The 19,612-nt window shown below is 42.5% G+C and overlaps 1 protein-coding gene across 4 annotated transcripts in view; it reads right to left on the bottom strand.

Moving 5' to 3' along the window:
- The window catches only part of slc4a2b (solute carrier family 4 member 2b), a 35,116-nt gene extending 17,509 nt beyond the window's left edge, over positions 1–17,607 (bottom strand). The window contains exons 1-5 of one of the 4 annotated variants that reach the window (XR_009936431.1): positions 17,549–17,605; positions 12,596–12,800; positions 2,307–2,478; positions 1,607–1,842; positions 247–371 (exon numbers count right to left, since the gene is read on the bottom strand). Coding sequence is in view for 3 of the 4 variants with exons in the window: in XM_062521790.1 (XP_062377774.1) it covers positions 247–371; positions 1,607–1,842; positions 2,307–2,478; positions 12,596–12,655 (593 nt within the window). In the remaining variant the exon portion in view is untranslated. Of the gene's footprint in view, positions 1–246; positions 372–1,606; positions 1,843–2,306; positions 2,479–9,281; positions 9,501–12,595; positions 12,801–16,412; positions 16,428–17,548 lie in introns of those variants that run through there. The other 3 variants (XM_062521790.1, XM_062521791.1, XM_062521792.1) reach the window with 3 other exon arrangements.
- Positions 17,608–19,612: the final 2,005 nt, after the last annotated feature.

Genomic DNA, 19,612 nt, shown 5'->3' on the forward strand with positions numbered 1-19,612 from the left:
AGAAGGTAAATGAAAAGCTATGCAATTCAGTGTGGGAGTGCTGGAAAATGCTCAGTTTTTCAAAACCATGTAAATGCCATGTACTGTAAATGTTATTCCACATCTTCCGACACGGAAGTTTGAGAGAATAGTAGAGGATAGACTGAGAACAGGAAACCATTGATGAAGACAGTACAATGAATATCACTCTTCTGTGGGCATTTCGTCTGAGTTCAGCTTGCTCATCTGAGTGGAGGGTCGACTTACTCAGTTGGCGTGGCATCTTCGGGGCCCATGCCCCCAGCTGAGGAGGGCACCACGGAGACGTCTCGGGCCGGGCGAGGGCTCTCGGACCCCTCAGGGTGCTCGGGATCCTCACAGGACACAAAGAACTGGACGGGAGGGACACAAGGAGGTGGAAGAGAAATCTCCTTAGAACATTCAATGTCAATCACCTACAGTAAGCTTGCTCAAATGAATGCTCAGACTGATTTAGAAATGACCTTTTGAATATATTATTGCAGTGTGGCTAGAATGTAACTACAGTCTACCAATACATTATATTAACTACTTATGGCCCATGCTCTAAGATACACATGAAAAGCTACATGAGGGTATTCATCAACGATGTGAACGTTAAAGAGGCGCTGACAACAAAACGTCTAGCACTCTAGATAATCCATGTTTTGAGACATGACACACAAGGTTTCGAATGTCATATTGATGAAACACACCCACATATTAAATAATTAATAGAAACCTTCTTGCAAAATTAACAAGGGGAAAATGTAGAGGAGAGAGGAAGTGGCGTGCAGCGGCGTGGTGGTGTGGCCACATGTGCTGGACAGGGCTGTCCCCTGGCACCACAAACAGCTCCACTTGCCTCCCATCCCCCAAACATCCATCCATTCCCCTCCAGGATGAGCGCAGCCTTTTAGTCTCATTATCAGGCGTAATGGAGGACAGTGGGTACAGTACAGTACAGTATGTACTAATATTCAGCAAAGCAACATGGGTAAACAAGACATTTGAACTCAGCGCCACTTCACTGAGTAGTTGTCAACTATTAAATTAATCACCAACGATTCGAATACCAGTAATCAATTAATTGTAAAAATAAATAAATAAATAAGAAATAGCAAAAATGATCTGATTCCAGCTTGTTGTCTATGTCATGATGACAAACTGAACATCTTTTGGGAGTGGACAAAAAAAAAGGCATTGAAGTGCATCATCTAGGGCTTTGGGAACTGCACAGACTGTCCTTTAGTGGACAAGATAAGGAATCACTTCCTTAATAAATTGGCTGCACTGTAAGCAACTAGTGTTGATATTCTAAGGAATAGAATGTATGGCCTCAAGACTTTGCGAGAGACACGAGGCATTTAGGCGAGATGCTGCTGAAGGTGTGTTCTCCTCATTCGAGATAAGGAATCACAATCTCAAGATAAGGAATCACTTCCTCAATAAATCAGTCAACAAATGAACTAACAAAGAATACAGTCATTAGTTGCATTAGTCATACTGAGTGGCATTCCCATCTTGAATTTCCCCTTGGGGATCAATAAAGTATCTATCTATCTATCTATCATTCAGAGACTAAAAGCTGAGCAGCCGTGGTCTTTACCTGCACATCTTGGGTGGCGTCGGTCTCTTCACCGTGTTGTGTAGTGCTGCTTTTGACCTCTATGGCCTCCTCCTCTTCCTCATCCTCCTCCTCCTCTCCCTCCTCTACAGGGGGCGCTCCGCCAGGCCCCGGGCTGCCACGGTGATCGCGGCCCTTCCTCTTCTTCTTCTTCCTCTTGCTGTCTCCAGGAAGCTTGGATAGAGGCCGGTGGATGTGGTGGGAAGAGCTGCGATGGTCTGCAATGATCAATTTCACATCAGAACAGGATGGAGAATAAATGATCACCAGCCTTCCTGATGAATCATTGTTGCAACACAAATACATGCTAAGCTTATGAGTTTCTTCTCTATTCATGGGTTTCATCAGGTCCCTTTCCTCGGGTGTACCAATCAAACACCATGTAGTCTGCATTGATAATCAAGGTGCTTGATTTGATACACATGTGGAAAGGGACCTGATGAAACCCATGAATTGTCTCTGCATGCTAATGCTAATGCTCTGCATGTGAAAATAGTCACCTACAAAGACAGCTAAAAACTCCTAGGTAATTCTTGTTCTCGATGTGCTGTCAATTTTAATTGTGGTGTCTCAGCAACATGTGAACAATCATCTAAATGTTTTTTTCTGTCTGTGCGAAGGCGTGCCAGCTCAGCTGCACTGTGTGGTTCCCATGACGCCCCTGCTGAGGGTGTGCACTCACACTCGATGTCCTCCTCGTGGCAGGCGCGGTGCTGCTCGTCGGGCACGCTGGGCGTGGGGCTGAGGATCTGCTGGAAGCGCTGCACGCCCAGCGCCTTGTTCAGGTCCCCATCGTCCTCCTCCTGCTGCTGCTGACGACCTCCACCACGCAGTGACGAGGCTGCTGGCTCCGGCTGCAGAGGAGAGAGGACAGATATACTGTATGTCATAATAGTAATAATATGGTGACCACCTTAGGGAGTTGTCTCTTTGTCTCTGTTTGTCTTTGTTTTTTTTGTTCTTTCTGAGCACAATGAATCTCATTACTTATAAATTATTTTTATGAGTATATGACAATAAACTTGAATTGAATTGAAAAATTGAAATACTGCACACTGTGATCATCCTGAAGTGCTGAATTTGTTTTTGATATGTTGATGTGGTTATTGGCTGCGCTGTAAGCAACTAGTGTTGATATTCTAAGGAATAGAATGTGTGGCCTCAAGACTTTGTGAGAGACTTGAGGCATTTAGGCGAGATGCTGCTGAAGGTGTGTTCTCCTCATTCTCCACTAGAGGGACACATTACCAAAGTGAGAGCAGCTCTGACCTCCCCATGTTCACATAGGACAACATTTGTACAAGGAAAAAAAAGACCATGACAGAATGTCAAAAACATGATATCATAAAAACAATCAAATAAATGCTCATCAAATGAATGGCTGTACCACACAGCAAAGGTAATTCATATGTATTAAACTCGTCTCAAGAGACTGGTTCAATTGATTCTACCATGCTGGTTATTCCTTGAGGATGTCAGGGACAATCGCACAGTCCAGTGCATTCGAGTGGAAAACAACACCCACCCCAGTCTGAGGGAAAGCATCCAGCGCTTGGGGTCCCTCTCCTCAACACAGAGATCCTCCCGTGCCCTGACATTAATGAAGGGCTCTATGACGTCATGATGAGATTAGCGCACCCCCCTAGGGTCTGAGACCCCGAGGGTGGGATCTCTCCAGCTGACAGTGAACTAATGAGCCGCTGCCCAGTCCAGCGGCCCTTTAATCTGCCCAACCTCTGCCCCGTCTGCAGCATTAGTCAAATGCCACGTCCACTGCAGCCCAAACCAACTGGGAGGGCCACGAGAGATGCTGCCGCCACAGCTGCTGCTGCTCCTGCCTGGGTGAAATGGATTTCTCTCAGAAGCTCTTTGACAAATAAGAGTTGTTTCAATGGAACCTTGTCATTCCAAGAATGTGTGCTATGCCCCCAGACCAGGAAGAGAGCTCCTGGGGTCCATACTAGAGACCAAAGGGACAAGTCCTTTTACCGGGTAGAATTCACTACATTTTTCATGTTTGATTGAAATGTAACCATGTCTGGAATGCCAAGCATTAGTTGAGCATGTGCAGTGCCGTTTTATAAGCAGTTCACTACAATCTTTTATTAGGAGAAAATACCCCAAGATTTCAAGCTCAATTACAGATATGATATTCAGGTCATGCTATTACGAAATGTACAGACAAGACCCATGTGCAATAATCCACTTCCCTTCCACCAGTTTAGTAAAACTATATTGTGTATTACTACTCAAAGGCATGATTCCACATTTCCATAGACATTCACAGACAGACAACATGACATTAAATCACTTAAGCAACCAAAATCAGAATCAAAGGGAAACATCGCTGGTAAGGAGACTCCAAAGTGTATCATTACTGTCAATTACTTATTACAATACAATATCACTAACTATACTTGTCTAGATATGGACAGAAATGGGGAGGGGATCTTTAAAGCAACATATTACAGCATGTTTATCTTGAAATAACAGCTTCAAACTCTTTTTGATGATATAGATGTAATTTTGTGTATTACAGGCCTGTGTCATTGCCAAGGAAATGCCCAGTATTGCATAAGGCCCTTGCTCATCATGACCCACTTTTGTCAATTGTTGACGCATTGGGTGCCCCATACGTTAGACATTTTATGACAAGGGGTATAAATACCAATTCTTACATCATGTTGGTCTAAGTTCATGTCAGAGATCAGGCCTTGATGGATAGGTGCATGTAGCATACCACATGCATTCGTGAACATATAGGAGTCAGCACATACTATTGATAAATCTCTCTGAACTCAGAGGAAAAGGGTCAATGTTGACCCAAGGAGCAGCCCTCCCGTAACCTTGCAGATCTGCCCTGGGAAAGTTTACTAACCCCCTCTGCTGCACTTCAAACTACTCACCAATATGCAGTTAGTGACACTCACTGTACTGGCCAGAGCTAGTGCAGTCTTATATGAACTTTCAATCCAAGTCATACTTCCAACGTGCAAAAGGCTATTTTTATTTGCCTGGCAGCACTGTCAGGAGGCAAGACAAATAGGAAACTACTAACTACAAATTACAAACTACAAATATGCCTTGCTTCAAGAGAAAATATATCAATCAAAATCGTTGCAAATGTGTTTCACATCAAGAAATAAAACCGCAAGGCATAACTTTCCATGTAAACATTTTTGTAGCACGGCCAGCAGGAGAGGTTTGGAGTTGCCCTGCACCAGCATAGATGACTTTTTTTCCATCTCTGAACACTTCACAGTAAATCCCCAGAGCTAGTGAGGGAGTGTGAAGGCTTGCCGTGGAGGTGAAAGAAAACCTGAGGACCAGCAGAGGCCAACTTCACAAAAACTATCTCAGAAAAAGCTCTGTCTCACAATAGGGTGGGCTGTAGTGTTGGTTTTGGTACATGCACACTTATTTGCCCATCGCTTCCCCTGGTGCCAAAGAATTTTCATTTAAATGATTCAATATAATGTAACCAAAGACTAGATCCCGGTCCAGACTAATTCTTCAGTATAAAAAACAATGTAAACACTTTATTATTTGCATTTTGGAGGACAGAAACAACATCTCAACACAAACACATGGCTTGCTTACACCAGCTTGGTGTGTTACTAGAAGCATTCTGTGTACCATTTGGTCCCCTGCCTCTCATGACTACGTCTCTGCGATTATCCACGACAGCTGTCTACTCGGTATTTAAGGCAACTAGAATATTAATTTCATGTTCCCCAGACCTCTGGAAATGCCAAGTGTTTAATTAGAAATGGGGAACCTCTGCTAATTAAAGTTACCTGGCAGGCACACTTCCTTGCTTGGGGTAGAATTCCCAGTAGTGGGAAGAGGGTGTGAAATCTGACTGAATAAATCCTGAATGAATCTGTCTAGAAGCAAACTACGGTAATTTCCCAACTATTAGCCGCGGCTTATACACCAATTTTGCAAAATGTCTTCAGCTACAGTATGAGGTTAATACACGGGGGGAGCTAATATGGTATTAATATGGTTTTGTTTCTTTTAACTTGCATAAACACTTTCCTGCAGCTAATACAGAGGAAATTACTGTAAAAGCATCAGAAAAACAAAAGAGAAAACATATTTTTCTTCTCTGATAGAAAAGAAAAGTTCAGTTAAGAAACCAAGTTCAATACTAAAAGTACTTGCATTCTGTACCGAGGTAATATGGGGTTCCTGTGTTAAAAAAGTAACACCGTTCCCAAAGCAGGCAGGAATCCTCTCTGCACTATAAATAAAGCCCCAGCATCCTCCCACTGTGGCAGGGCTTACCAGACTCATGGTCCGGCATCTGCAGCGTGTGCAGTAGTGCTGAGATCTGAGACGGCCTTGAGAGGTGTCTAGTGGCAGAGCCTATGGCAAATGTGTGGGGCGTCACATCACGACACCACTTTAATACAAACAGACTCATTCTATCCCCCACCTGCCGATGCCCCCTCGATTCCCTCCCATTCACTCCCAGTTCGTGTGACATTTGCACAGCAACTGCAGTCCTGACCTGGCGTGCGTATGTAGCTGTATTCACAGTGTGATTAAAACAAATATTGTCCATTTTCCATGTGGAGGACAAACGCTTTCATAAGGGCACATGGTTGTTTGATTTGGTCCGAAACAATACCACTCATTTAATCTTACACTTTTAACATTGCCATGTATAAATATTGACCATGGCACGTTGGCCCTTAAAGTCTGTAGCCCGGTCATGGACATTAGCACCAGGTTATGCTTCAAGCTCTTTGATCTAACCTTGTGCTCAGAAAAGTCAAACATGTCACCAAAGGAAAAGGACAGGCCACACTTATCATAATACTTCAACAGATGGGATAGGTGCCTACAAGATTATGCACAATTGTTCACGTCATATCAACATATAGGAATTGCATCCCAATATTGCCCCTTTGCTGTTTTAAAATCATTGCAAACTACTGTCTATTAGGGCTTATTGCATAAATACTGTATCTAAAGGCAAGGCAAGATTCTCGTAATAAGCCACATTGGATCTCTAGTGGTCTTAGGCCGCGTTCAGACTATAGGCGAATCTGATTCAAATCTGATTCCTTCTCATTATGCGATTTAGAGCTGACTGTCTACACTGTTTTTAGCAAGTGTCCAAATCAGGTTCTGTTCAGACTGGGCCACATTATTGACCGGTCTGACTGGCTGCTGTAGCAACGGCGTCGGAGCGGAGGCGTCATCCAGGGCGTGTATTGTGCGATATACATGCCCTCGAGCTTCGCTTGAATGGACCCATCTCCCCACAGTTCAAGGACTGTTGCTTTCGGCATCTTCCTGCTCCATTCGGATACCCGTAACATACTGTAGCTCCACAACTCAAAATGGGCAGGTGGTCTGGAGCATTGGGTCTGGTCTGGCATCGCATAAAGTGACGTCACGGACAGCCAAAATTGATCTGAGTGTTGAGAGCTGTTCAGACTGAGATGCATCTGTCCAAATGTGATTATAACCTCCTGGAGATGATTTCGATCCGTTTTGCAAAAATCGGATTTTCATGCGATTTGTGACTGTTCAGACTTCAAAAGCGCCATCCGGTTCCAATCTGGATGGGCTAAAAATCGGATTTTGGCTGGCAGTCTGAACGCAGCCATAAAGATCAGAGGCATGCAGAGTATTGTGATATGATTCAATGTTCTGCACCTTTTACACTGCACAACACTGTCTCAGAAAATATGCTATTTGTAATCCATTTGACTGCAGAAAAAGAGAAGCTTAAGAAAAGGGACCATACCTATGAAGCTCCATTAGTTAACGATGAACCCTAACTCTAATCTCCAGAGCGTGATGCACCCCTCCTTACAGTTACACTTTAAGTAACAGGCATTATCATTAAGCAACATCCTCGGTCTCCTTGGCCCAAGCAGTGAGTTGCACAGAGGGCCTGAGCCGGGCAGTGTGTGCAGGCTGCAGGTGCACTCAGCTGGGCAGGGATTAGCAGTGGCCAGGAGGTGCCTAATATCCCACTGAGTCAGCAACAGCCGCTACTCACGGTATCAACACGGACAGGCAGCATGGCAGACAAGGAGAACGGTAAAGTGATCAGGCAGGGAGAGTAAACTGCAAGTGAAGTAAGTCTTGTGTTATTTTCCAAGTACTGTCTACAAATTACATCTAAACACTAACAGACAGAAATAAAATCGCTGAGGGACAGTGAAACCTCAATCTTGCATGACGACAACTAGATCCTCCTTGATGACATCCCAGGGTTTACAAACAATTAGACTACCCTTCAAAAGTACATGACTCATCTGTTACCTCTTGCCACCTTCTCACACATGAAGGTATTATAGAGAGGAACGGATTAGCGCTCACATTCATTTACATGGCAGGTTGTATGCTAGATTCTAAGACACCAAATATCAGCCTCTGCCAGGGCCTTATGTCTACAGTAACTAAAAACTTAGGTTGGCTTTCCATTCTTGGGTATGATTGACTAAAGGCAGCCTCCTAAAGCCTAAGCCCACTCCTTCTCCTGTGGTTGATTGGAACCTCAAGGTGTGATCATTCATTGGAAACAATGACTGGCCTCAAATGACAATTTGTCCAAATTAGTCACTAGACAAAAGTCTTGGGTAAATGTCAAATTGACCCAAGGGGGTTAAGATACACTCCAGCTTTCAATTTAAGATGCAGACCCAACATTTAGCATATTTACCTGCTATCTTGTTATTTGTCTTATTTAAGTCATACTGTGTCAGATCAGACAGAATCCAGGAAAGTTGTTGGTGTGCCATCTCAGATATTGCTCAAAGTACCCACATGGCATCAATCAATATTTTATCTTCAATATAATACTTTTACAATACAACTATTAATGTTGTGCCAATATCTGAGCTGTCCACGGCATTTGGAAATGGAAAAGTTAAGGATAAAACTCGGTGTGGTTGCATTTTTTGGTCATTTTCATAGGACAACAATGACATGTGGGGTAGCTAGTAGGAACCTGAATATCTAGAGGTGAATATGAAAATAATAATCTAGTGCACAAAGTCACAATGTTGTGCCATGTTTGTATCATAGATAAATGAACTAGAAACTAGACATGCCATTATTTGGCACAGGTTAAACATTTACAAAAAACAAGCAACTGGTAGACTGGTGACAAGATTTTTCTGAAAGAGAAAATAAAAGCAACCATGAGAGGATAATGGTTGGATCAGAGTGACTAACAGGGTCTTCATGTCAGTTTAAAATACATATATGAACCTGTAACAATAACATAAACAAAATTCTAATATTTAAGGCAAAAAAAAGTTGCAATCATAATCTGATTTCCACGCCACATCCGTTTAGAGACAACTGTTGACAAGTTTGACTCTTATCAAAATCAAATATTAACTGGACTCATGATGGCTCATGCTAACCTAAATATAAAAGAGAAAGATTTATCTAAGTAGTGTGCCTGATTTCCTCAAAAGGAGGGCTGAAAACGACACAGCACTAATATTAGGTTCCGGCTAGCACAATGACTTCTCCTCCACAAAGCTAAGTAACCATATGGGGTGTTAAATATTGGTTAAGTGCTGCCGTTTTCAACATTTCAACATGTACCCTGACCTCTAAGAGTATGTGACTGTGGAGTGATAGGATTCTCAGGATTCTCCCATGACTTATTCAAACTGACCTTTGTGTAAAGGAAATCCATCAAACTGTTGTTCCGTCTAGTCCAGGACAACGTTGTCAACGGAGTGGTAGGTCCTTTGCCTTCTAAAGGCAGTTCTGGTCATTTACTAGAGAACTCTCACTCATGTCACAATTCACATGACTAACAGGAAGTGGATATAGACTAGTTTCACAATGCCCGCCCCTATTTCAAAATCCAATTACTGATTGTCTTCACAATCCTAACAACCAAAAATGTAGATCCAAACTGAGCATATAGTCATTGGTTCTAGATGAATCATTAACCCGAGGGAGCAACTGTTGCTGCTTCATGGACGTGAGCCAATTACAGCTAAGATGCAGTCACACAGCAAATACACTTATCGGTCACAGAGAGGCTTGCTGTATCATTGTGCCGGGATTGTAAACGCAACTGCTTGTATACTTAGTAGACTATACTATAGACTTTACGTTTGCAAGTAAATAAAGTCAGGTTTCCAGGTAGAATGCATTGCAGGCTTTGTTGCCTGCAAAGGTACATTTATGGCTTGTTTAGAGTGCTTGACCAACAATCACTGTGCTTTGAGGGAGGGCCCAACTGACTAAATTTTTTTTTTTTTTAAATCCATGGTATACAACTTAATTTATTGTAAAACCTTGATTAAAAGCTGAGTCCCAATTAGACACAGGCCCCTTTTACTGGCCTAATATGGCTACAGGTGTGGACAAACAAATGCAGGTCTCAATTAGTAGCCTGGTCAGTTTTTTTATGGACGTTTTTTGGTCGTATAAAACCTCTTAAACCCCACCAGATCGCCCGCTTGAGCTAGGTCTATGCTGCACATAAAAGTTACTGTAGACAGCACGGCTTTAAACACTCATTTTTCACTGGTGAAAGGTCGGTAGTATTAGCCAGAGTCTCTAAATGTTTAAATGTCTCTCTCTCTCTCTCTCTCTCTCTCTCTCTCTCTCTCTCTCTCTCTCTCTCTCTCTCTCTCTCTCTCTCTCTCTCTCTCTCTCTCTCTCTCTCTCTCTCTCTCTCTCTCTCTCTCTCTCTCTCTCTCTCTCTCTCTCTCTCTCTCTCTCTCTCTCTCTCTCTCTCTCTCTCTCTCTCTCTCTCTCTCTTCCAAAGGCCTGACCTCACACTAGGACCCACATATTAATTGATATTTTCAAGAATTTATAAAAACAAAAAGATAGAAATACTTTGCAATGAAACACCAGACATTATATGCTTACTGAATCTTCATCCATTAGTAGTGCAAGCAAACAACCAAGTTTACACTAGTACGTTGAACACTTGTATAATCTTAGTTCTGCATCTACTAGTATATGTGCTGCATTAACAAAGCATTGATAAGCTTTTTTCCAAGTCTCAAGGTGAGGGCAAAGCAATGCAAACACCTTGCCTCAGATAATCTGCAACCACATCTATGTTCTGAATGCAAAAGCACGGTCTGGGTAGGGCAAGGATATTAAGGCAGCATCCAAAGGACCTTTTTTTAAGAACAAATATCCTGTGTCCATGAGAAGGCACCACTTCCACATTTATCTCATCAGGATTTACCTTTTAGCACCCTGCAGAGGCTTGTCCTTCACTGAAATGTGAACCATATAACATAACATTTTTTGAAATAAACAGCGATTCGGATATGAAGGTACGTCGACTGACTGTTTCTTTGGACCACATTACTGGAAAAGGCAGGGTTGTGGATAATTGACAATTGTTTAAGCCAGTGTGGGACACATTCTGCTCAGTGGTGATCAAATTTGATCCCACAAGGTGTTCAATCAGTGCTCAGAGGGGAAATCCTTTGGAGTTCAATCTGTATGAGACTCCATCCTGTGACCTTAATCTGAAATCACTGACTAAAAAAAACACACGGATGCCGGAGATGTCAAATGAAAGGAAAATCTTGAAAAGAACATTCCTGACCTACAATATCCCTTTATCTTGCCTCACAGTACATACTGAGGCATGTCATGCTTGCTGAACAAGAAGAGGATACTCCATTGAAGTGGGCAAACAGGCAGTAACTGTCGTAACTGGATCATAGTACAGTAAGTTTGAATATGAACTATGAACAGTAATCTCTTCAGAAGAGGGGAAACCCCAGTGGTCCACAAAATGCCATACAGCTGGTCCAGTGAAGAGGAGCGATGACTGGAGAGGAAAACTAGGCTGGAATCAATACTTTTAAGGGAAAAAAGTATCCGCTGAAAACAGTGATTGCGCCTGAATACTCAAATTGATCCATGTGCCTCTGGAAATGGCCCTTCACTAACCAAACTTGGCTTCAGCCCTCTGTAATAATAGCGTACTTAGCCAGCTGGCTCTCTAGTCTCTGGTGAACCGTTTTCTCATACATGAAAATGATCATAAGGTAAAAACATGGTGCCGTGTTCTCTGTTGTAATAGCTTCCTCCAGTACTCATAAAACAGATACAGTCTGCAAGAGCACTGCGGGTCTGCTCGACTTGAAGTTCATCTCAGGAGCACACCAACCAGCCCAATGTATTCAGCCCATTATTCACTACAACTGTACAAGACATTTCCCAACAGAAAGACCCCAGAATCACAACACACTGAGGCGGAGAAAGAGAGAAACTCCCTGTAAGTCAGACTGCAGAGTAGCACTACAGGGGTAAACAGCTCACACACAAACCCTAAAGTCAAAAGGAGTTGACTTTCGAAACTCAAAAGGCACTGAAAGGGCTGACCAGGCATAACACAAGCTCAGAAAGGATGTGCAGCTGGGGGGAGAGAGAGAAACATTTGGCAAGCCTGACTGGCCCTGTCCTCCGAAGCAATACTGTTGACTTCTCAAAAACAGTGAACACAGGACATGGAACGCAGACATATAGAGCCTGGTTGTGACGAAAGCCTGACTGGGGAAGAATCAAAGCAAGAAGGGGAAGCCAGCTCCATATGGAGAGCTGCTGATAAAGACAGGCATTCATAGAGTTTGTTGGAAGATGGAAGATGCTGGAGGTGTCAAGCTCAAATTATCTGCACATTGTTAAAAAAAACTAAACATTTTTGACTGTTCTATGCATTGAATAAAGAACTTCACCTTAATCCACATTAATCTCACCCATTTAGACCTCAGATATCCATATAACATAGAATAAATTAATTTCTGAGGAAAAGAACCTACTGTTAAACAGTTGACATCATTTTTCCCATAACCAAAAAAACTTCACTTCTAAAATGACTTATGATGAATTCAAGGGGATAGAAATAAGCTTAATGAAAGCATGGAAAAACAAATTGGGTTAACATAATTAAGCAATTAGGTTAACAGTTGGATCAAAAGAGACGGAGGATGCACTCACTGTGTAGCTGATGGAGGTCACCGTGTCCGTGACCTGGCCGGGGGTCTGGGGGTCGCTCATGGCTCCTGCTCTGGGGTGCACCTGTGGGGCTGTGGGCGAACGGCTGTACTGGAGCTCTGCGGAGCGGAGTGCTTCACACCTGGCTCAGGCTTTAGCCCTTCTCTTTCTCACTGGGACTCAGACAGGAACTTATGGGCAGCATAACCTGTGGGCAGAGCGAGGGCGGAGAGGCATGATTGGATGACTGGGCTGGTGTGTTGGGCGCTCCTCCGCTGGGTTTTTTTTTTTACGTCAGAGTACGGGGGTTCTGTCTGGACATACAAGCAAACACAGCTTACTTTTACATCACTTACACTTCTCTTGTGAGTTTGATTTGTCACAGGCATAATCTAATAGATGAATGGTAAACCTAATACAATGGATGAGGACGTTGATGTTTGTGATAGGCATTTTGTTGAAGGAGAAATAGCAGAACCACCGTACAACCACGATCCCGCCCTGAAGGCACTTCCAAGTAGTCAACAGTGATTAAGTATTGAGTGACTGATAACAGTCAGATAAGCAGTAGCTACTGTGGAACGCTGATGAAGATAGCGAGTGGCACGTGGCCCTCAACACAGCAGCTCCAACTACAGCAGAGGAAGAAACGCGACTGAGGACAAAATCCAAGAGGAAATGGGAATGTCACATGCAGCATTTCCCACTTTATCTGCACAAGACTGATGGGTTTTAATGGAATGCACTGGATATGGTAGGTGAACGTACTGTAGCTGTGACTGCAATGGTAAACCACGGTCAAGAGGTGAGCAGCTTTTACAGATTGTTAGAACAGTGAGTGGGAGATATTTGTGTGGCTTGGGTCTGACCTCTAAATGGCTTCCATGAGCTGCAGAGGGGCAAGACACAAGCCAGAGAGTTACCACCAACACTGACCCTGACCCAACTCAGTGGCATTTCATAACAGCTAAAGTAGCCATATTGCTGTAATGAGTTTGGAGTCAATTCAATTTTTTTCCCAAGAACTAGACATACTAGTACAAAAGATACACCCCATTCTAAAATATAAATAAAGTTCACATTACGTTGTCATGTTTTGCTGGGATTCATTTCCTGATCGGAATAACTGAGGTATCTGCACCTATACATTTCTTATTTATTACATTCATAACAAACTACCATGGCCACACACATTTCCTGAAACACCTGTCATGTCTCTGTTAATTGGCTGGTTTGATGTATATCCTTTTTAACAAACAAGGTCACTGATATAGCTACATGTATATCTAAAAGTCAAGCTGAGAGAGCCAAACTGGTATTCACTGCATGTGATAACTTAAAACAGATGCAATGAGAAACGAAAAAAAGTTTTTGAATGGAATGAATGGTTAATAAATGGAAATACTAAGGAGGAATGGCCTATGTACAGTACAAAGAGAGGTCAAATGTATGTAAGATACAATGGAATGCATGCTTGAGTTATGACCCAAGAGCAATTTACTCAACAGCATTTTGATATGACCGATACCATTTTACAATTCATCTGAGATACAATTTAAAATAGTCTCCCAGTCCCAGTCTCCGCTGGGAATTCAAGAGATATAAAAAGATAAAGAACAAACTGTACAAGAACAAATAAATGCTCCATTAAACAACTGATAAGAACTGATGCATACAACTGGTTTGATAGCTTATTGTCTACCACTGCCATACTTTCTACGAAAGTTACATGCTAGATTTCTGGAATCACAAAATCATACAGGAATGTCAACTGCAGGAACATAATAAACTGTCAAAAAACGATACGACAGTTTGACCTCTAATCATGTAATTGCTTTAGCTGCATGGAGCATGAGAAGAATCCAACATTTATTTAATTTAAGATGTGATTTAATACACTTCCACAAAAAAACAGAGTGCCCTGTAATAACACAGGGTCATGTCGCCCGGTGGTAACGGGGCCCTGTTCGCTGCCCTGGTCCACAGCAGGACTCCTCTGGCCATAGTGCCAGAGGGCCAGATCTGATGTCACTGTAGCGCACAAGTCCTCGCCCACTCTGCACGCAGTCTGCCTACCTACTGGTCACAAAGAAACACAAAATGCCCCCCAGCTTGGCCTTTGCAGCGCTATGATGTTGTTTCCAGGGAGGCGCTGCTCTATGTGTGAAACATAATGGTTGGGTTTCCATTACACCTGACCACATCACCTTCTTCAACAATTTTGGTGGTGGGGCACAGTTTCTATGTCTAGCAGGTTAAGACTTCCTGGGGAGGGTTTTGGAACAGATATAAAACAAGGAAGAATATTGTTTTCATTCGTAAAACACTGACATTTGAGGCCTACTATGTCTGCATACATGCAGTATGTCAAACAGTGTTATTACATTTTGCACTAACCTCTCAGATGTTAGAGGCCCTTCTGACAGCTCAATAGTGGGCGTGATGTACTACTAAATATTTTGCCGTGTCACATTCTACAACCTCACTGGCCAATACCTGCCAAAACTGGCACCTCCGCTGTCTTGGGGTGTGTACATTTCTAATGTTGTGCTGGTGGGCTTTGCTACGGGGAGAACGATCAGTGTTCATTATGATGCAATGTAAGCAGAAATGGCAAATCTACACAAACCTTTCCTCAAGTTTAAAGCATGTTCTCAAGGACCGTATAATAGATTGTGCAGACAGAAATTCCTCATGTTCCCCAAACACACACACAGAAAGTGGGAGAAAAAAAACGACTAGGTGTGCAATGCGACTAAAAACACAATGAGCTTGTCTGTGCAGCTGAAATGATCACCGTTACGGTTTTGGAACGACCACTAGAAAGGAAAGTGTTAAAAGGCAGGAGGGATGTTCTCCAAAGTAGGCTAGTAGCACATGACCTGACGCATGAGAAGCAGCAGGAAGCTAGGTCACTTCTCACTCTCAGCTGATGAGCAGACGGTTTTTATGGTGACTCAGCAAACTGAGGCAACTTTTTTCTACACACTGATTTAAGACTTGCTGATATCACACAGCTTCATTCTGTGAACATTCCTTTCATACTTCAGCCTTTTCCTGCATGAAAATCACTAGTTTGTATTCTAGTTTAATGATAAGCCATTCTAAATAACAGTCCAAAACAGTGTGAATAGATTAACTAAACTCATTCTGCTGACTGACTACATGATTCATGTAATAAAACATTACATTTCATAAACTGGGAAATAGGAATGGAAGTACACACTAATCTATCTTAAGATGTGTCAACGACCCATGTGTGTAGGTTAATGATTTAAAAATAGGCTTCCTTTGAGAAGTTGTGGTTGAAATGTGGGCAGGGACACAGAATCGATACATTCTGCACTTCCTCTGAGAGAGGGCGTCAATTTAGTTCAGAGAAACCTCAGACAGAGAGTACCAAAGGGTCACGATTAAATTACTTGAAAGTGAAAAACTAGACAGACATGCACAGGCATCTAAACATGTTACTTGTAAAGCAATCTGTACTCAGGAAAGACTTTCTGCTATTTATCCAAGTCTCAAGATGACGCTAAATTACAGACACGGATATAGTTTTATGACATGTCCTTTCCCATTTGGCAAATACAAAGGGGTATGTGGGTTGCATTTTGAATAGACATCAAAAGAAGCTATTCCAGACGTAAAAATTGGAGAGACACTGTAAATGCCAATCCTGAAATAGACATAGAATCACAATGTGCAAACCCTCACAGAGGAATAGCTTTCTTATAGCGAGAGGACAATAACAGAGTATTGCAAGCAAGTACTAGTTTGCCTTGCAAGTTTTATGGACAGGGAACAGCTTTAGCCAGCTTACCCACATCTTTACAACATGTTGTTTTCAGTCGTCGTCTGTCCAGCTGGAAAGGCGCACCACCGCTGAATGACAGCTCCTAACTGATTTAAGAGTCGGCAGACGCACGCTTACGGGTGTCTGTGTACGTGGGCCAGCAGGAAAGCTAGGAATTAAATAGGTCTCAATGTTTCATTACAGACATGATTTCATATCCAGGTTCTCACTAGAGTAATTATATCATTCGCACATGGAGACAGTTCTGAAATGCAAATCATGCATGGTCCTTCAAGGCCACCGTACATTTTTCCTTACATACAGAGACAAGTATGTATGCAAACACTCAGAGGCAGAGAGGGAAAGAGAGGGTATGTTTACAGAGGAGCAGAGGAGGAGCAGAGGAGCACCAGTGGAACCCTGGGAAAGCTTGATGTTGTAATTGTCTTATCAAACTCACAAGACTGGACGCATGTCTCCAACCTCAGATTGGCAGATCTCTGTGCAGCATCTCTCCTTTTATTGACTAAGTAAGAAGCAGAAGAGCTCCTTTAATATAATCTGTATCTAGAGAAGAACCCTTTCTCTGTATTCTGCCATTCCTCTAACTCTAACAATTTGTGTTGGTTAAATCACACAGCCTTCTTAGCAGAGATGCCAACCGGTCTATAATGAGCCTGGTTTGTAAAATTGACCCTTGATTAGTGGACATCAAAGAAAACACAAATGAAAATCCCTCAGGAGCTGTTCACTGAGAATGGGCATTTGCACAAGGTAATAGTATATCCCTGAGAGGACTTCCAACAACACCAGTTTTAACTTGTAAGTGTGTGTGGTTTATTTCCAGGTTTAATGTCCAGCTTGTCTAAAGAGGGAATAACACAGTACACTATACATTTCTGTAAACCTCAAAGTGTCTTTAGAAAGCAATCCTGACCTTACTGCACCCTACTTAGCTTCATTTCAACTGACACAAAAGCACCAGTAGAAAACAGTCACTAAACTGTAATCTTTTATTTCCATCCTTGAAGTGTAAGCGTGATCAGGGCTGGAGAACAAACAATACAAGAAAGACACAAAGACAATAAGCTGGCAAACAACAAATGGGCTTAGAGATGGACAGAGAATGGGAGAGAGTATGAGTGAGTGAAAGACCATCTTACCTTAGTGTGCTTACTGCTGTGGGGCTGCCACTGACATCGTAGTGTTGAGCCAGGACACTGTGGAGGAATAGCAGTAGTGCACGGAGAGGAGAGCAAGAGAGACAGACAGAGAGAGAGAGGGAGGGAGGGAGGGAGGGAGAGAGGTAGAGAAGTGAGTGAGAAGACTGTGTGAGATTTTCGTTCAGGCAGAGGCTCCGTGAGGCTCACACAGCAGACTGATGGCTCAATCCTTCCTCCTCTGGATTATGTTTCTCCGCTCAGACTTCTGACACGCGGCCATGTGACCAGGGGGACAGCTCAATAGTGACTCAGCTCTGACACACACGCCCACATGAACCAACACACACACACACACACACACACACACACACACACACAGGACCCGTGCCAATAGCAACACCCAAGTGTGGAAGATTTTAATTTGGGAATGTAGCTGATTTGATTCCTTTTAAAAAAAAATCCAGATTGGCAAAGTTACCGTGGCTTAAATGAGTCTCCTGAAAACCACAAACTGTGGAGGAGGAAGTTATCAGTAACTCAGCACACACAACATCACATCCTGATCTCAACTCAGATTATGTGTTTTAATGAACTTGTCCCTACTCTTACCATGAAGTTGGAGAGTTGCAGATGTGATCAACTGTCTTCGACTCAGTCAGCCCCCTCTAGAGGGTAAAGGGAACACAACGCTGCCCTCTATGCTGTTCTTGCTCAAAGACCGATGTAGCAAAGGAGGTTAAACAGTGCTGTCATGCTTCAATCACATACAATACTAGAAAATTCCACTGCTCTACTCTGGAGCCATCTTGTCTGGCCTGAGACTGAGGATACTCTTAACCTAAAGCACTCTCTGATCTCTGATCACAAACAATTACTGTCAATGACTTTAAGCACACAGCAAAGACAACACAAGGATGGCTTAGGGACCCAAGAGTGACTTTAGAGAACTTTAGAGAATTAAGCCCAATTGAACATCTTTGGAGAGACCTAAATGTTTGTCCACTGAAGGTCCCCATCGACCTTGACAAAGCTTGAAAGGATCTACAAAGAAGAACCGCAGAAAATCCAAGTACAAGCTTTTGGCATTAATCACTGCCAAAGGGGCCACAACTGAAAATGGTTGGAATGATTAAATCAAGGTCCTATTTTAGTTGTGTTTTTTCCCACAAAACAAACATATCTAAATGACACACACACAAACAACAGTGGTGGACCATGTCAGTTTAGTCTATTAACATCAAAACATTTGACACCTTTTCAAAGTACTATTACTGTTGGGCATCAGCAATATTGTCAGTGAATTTTAGCCTTGCAGTATCCACAGGCTTAATGTGCCAAAAATTAACTGAGCTGTGATTTGGTAGACACCAAACTGTGATTGTTGTGTACCGTTAATCGTAACCCTAATTTAAATTATTGCAATGCAACATAAACCATGAAAAAAAGTGAGATCTGAAACCTTTCTGTAAATAGAATCCAGCTGAAGCCTACCTTACACTGACAAGATTTTGGAAAGATTCTTGAAAGATTGTAGTCTTTTGAGTAAAGCTTGAATGATGGGCATTATATCAAAGACTACAATCTTTCAAGAATCTTTCACAAATCTTGTCAGTGTAAGGTAGGCTTAAAACAAATCTGAATACTAGCCAGATGGAAAAAGGGCCCCAGGAAAAACCCATTACCTCCTCTAAATTAATAGTAGTATGCTAATGAAGAGGTTGAATTAATCTCCCTAAGAAACATCTCTTTGACTGGGACCAACCCTAAATGATTGCTTGTTTCGACTGCAGATTTTTGTCAGTATGTCAAACCTATAGCTGATTAATCCTAATGTGGCACAAACATGAGCGTGTTGCACGCACAACTGTACATAAAAGGATGGAGAAACATCTTTACCCAACAACCCACCCAATTAAATATCAACAACCGTACGATTTGTTTAAGTACATTGGGGCTTTTTTGCCTTTATTTTTGATAGGACAGTGAGAGACTGACAGGTAATGAGTGGGGGAGAGAGACAGTGTGGGATCGGGAATTTGAACCAGGATCCTCGTGGGCACTTGG

This window comes from Sardina pilchardus, chromosome 19 (assembly GCF_963854185.1).
Source record: "Sardina pilchardus chromosome 19, fSarPil1.1, whole genome shotgun sequence".
NCBI classification, from domain to species: domain Eukaryota; kingdom Metazoa; phylum Chordata; class Actinopteri; order Clupeiformes; family Clupeidae; genus Sardina; species Sardina pilchardus.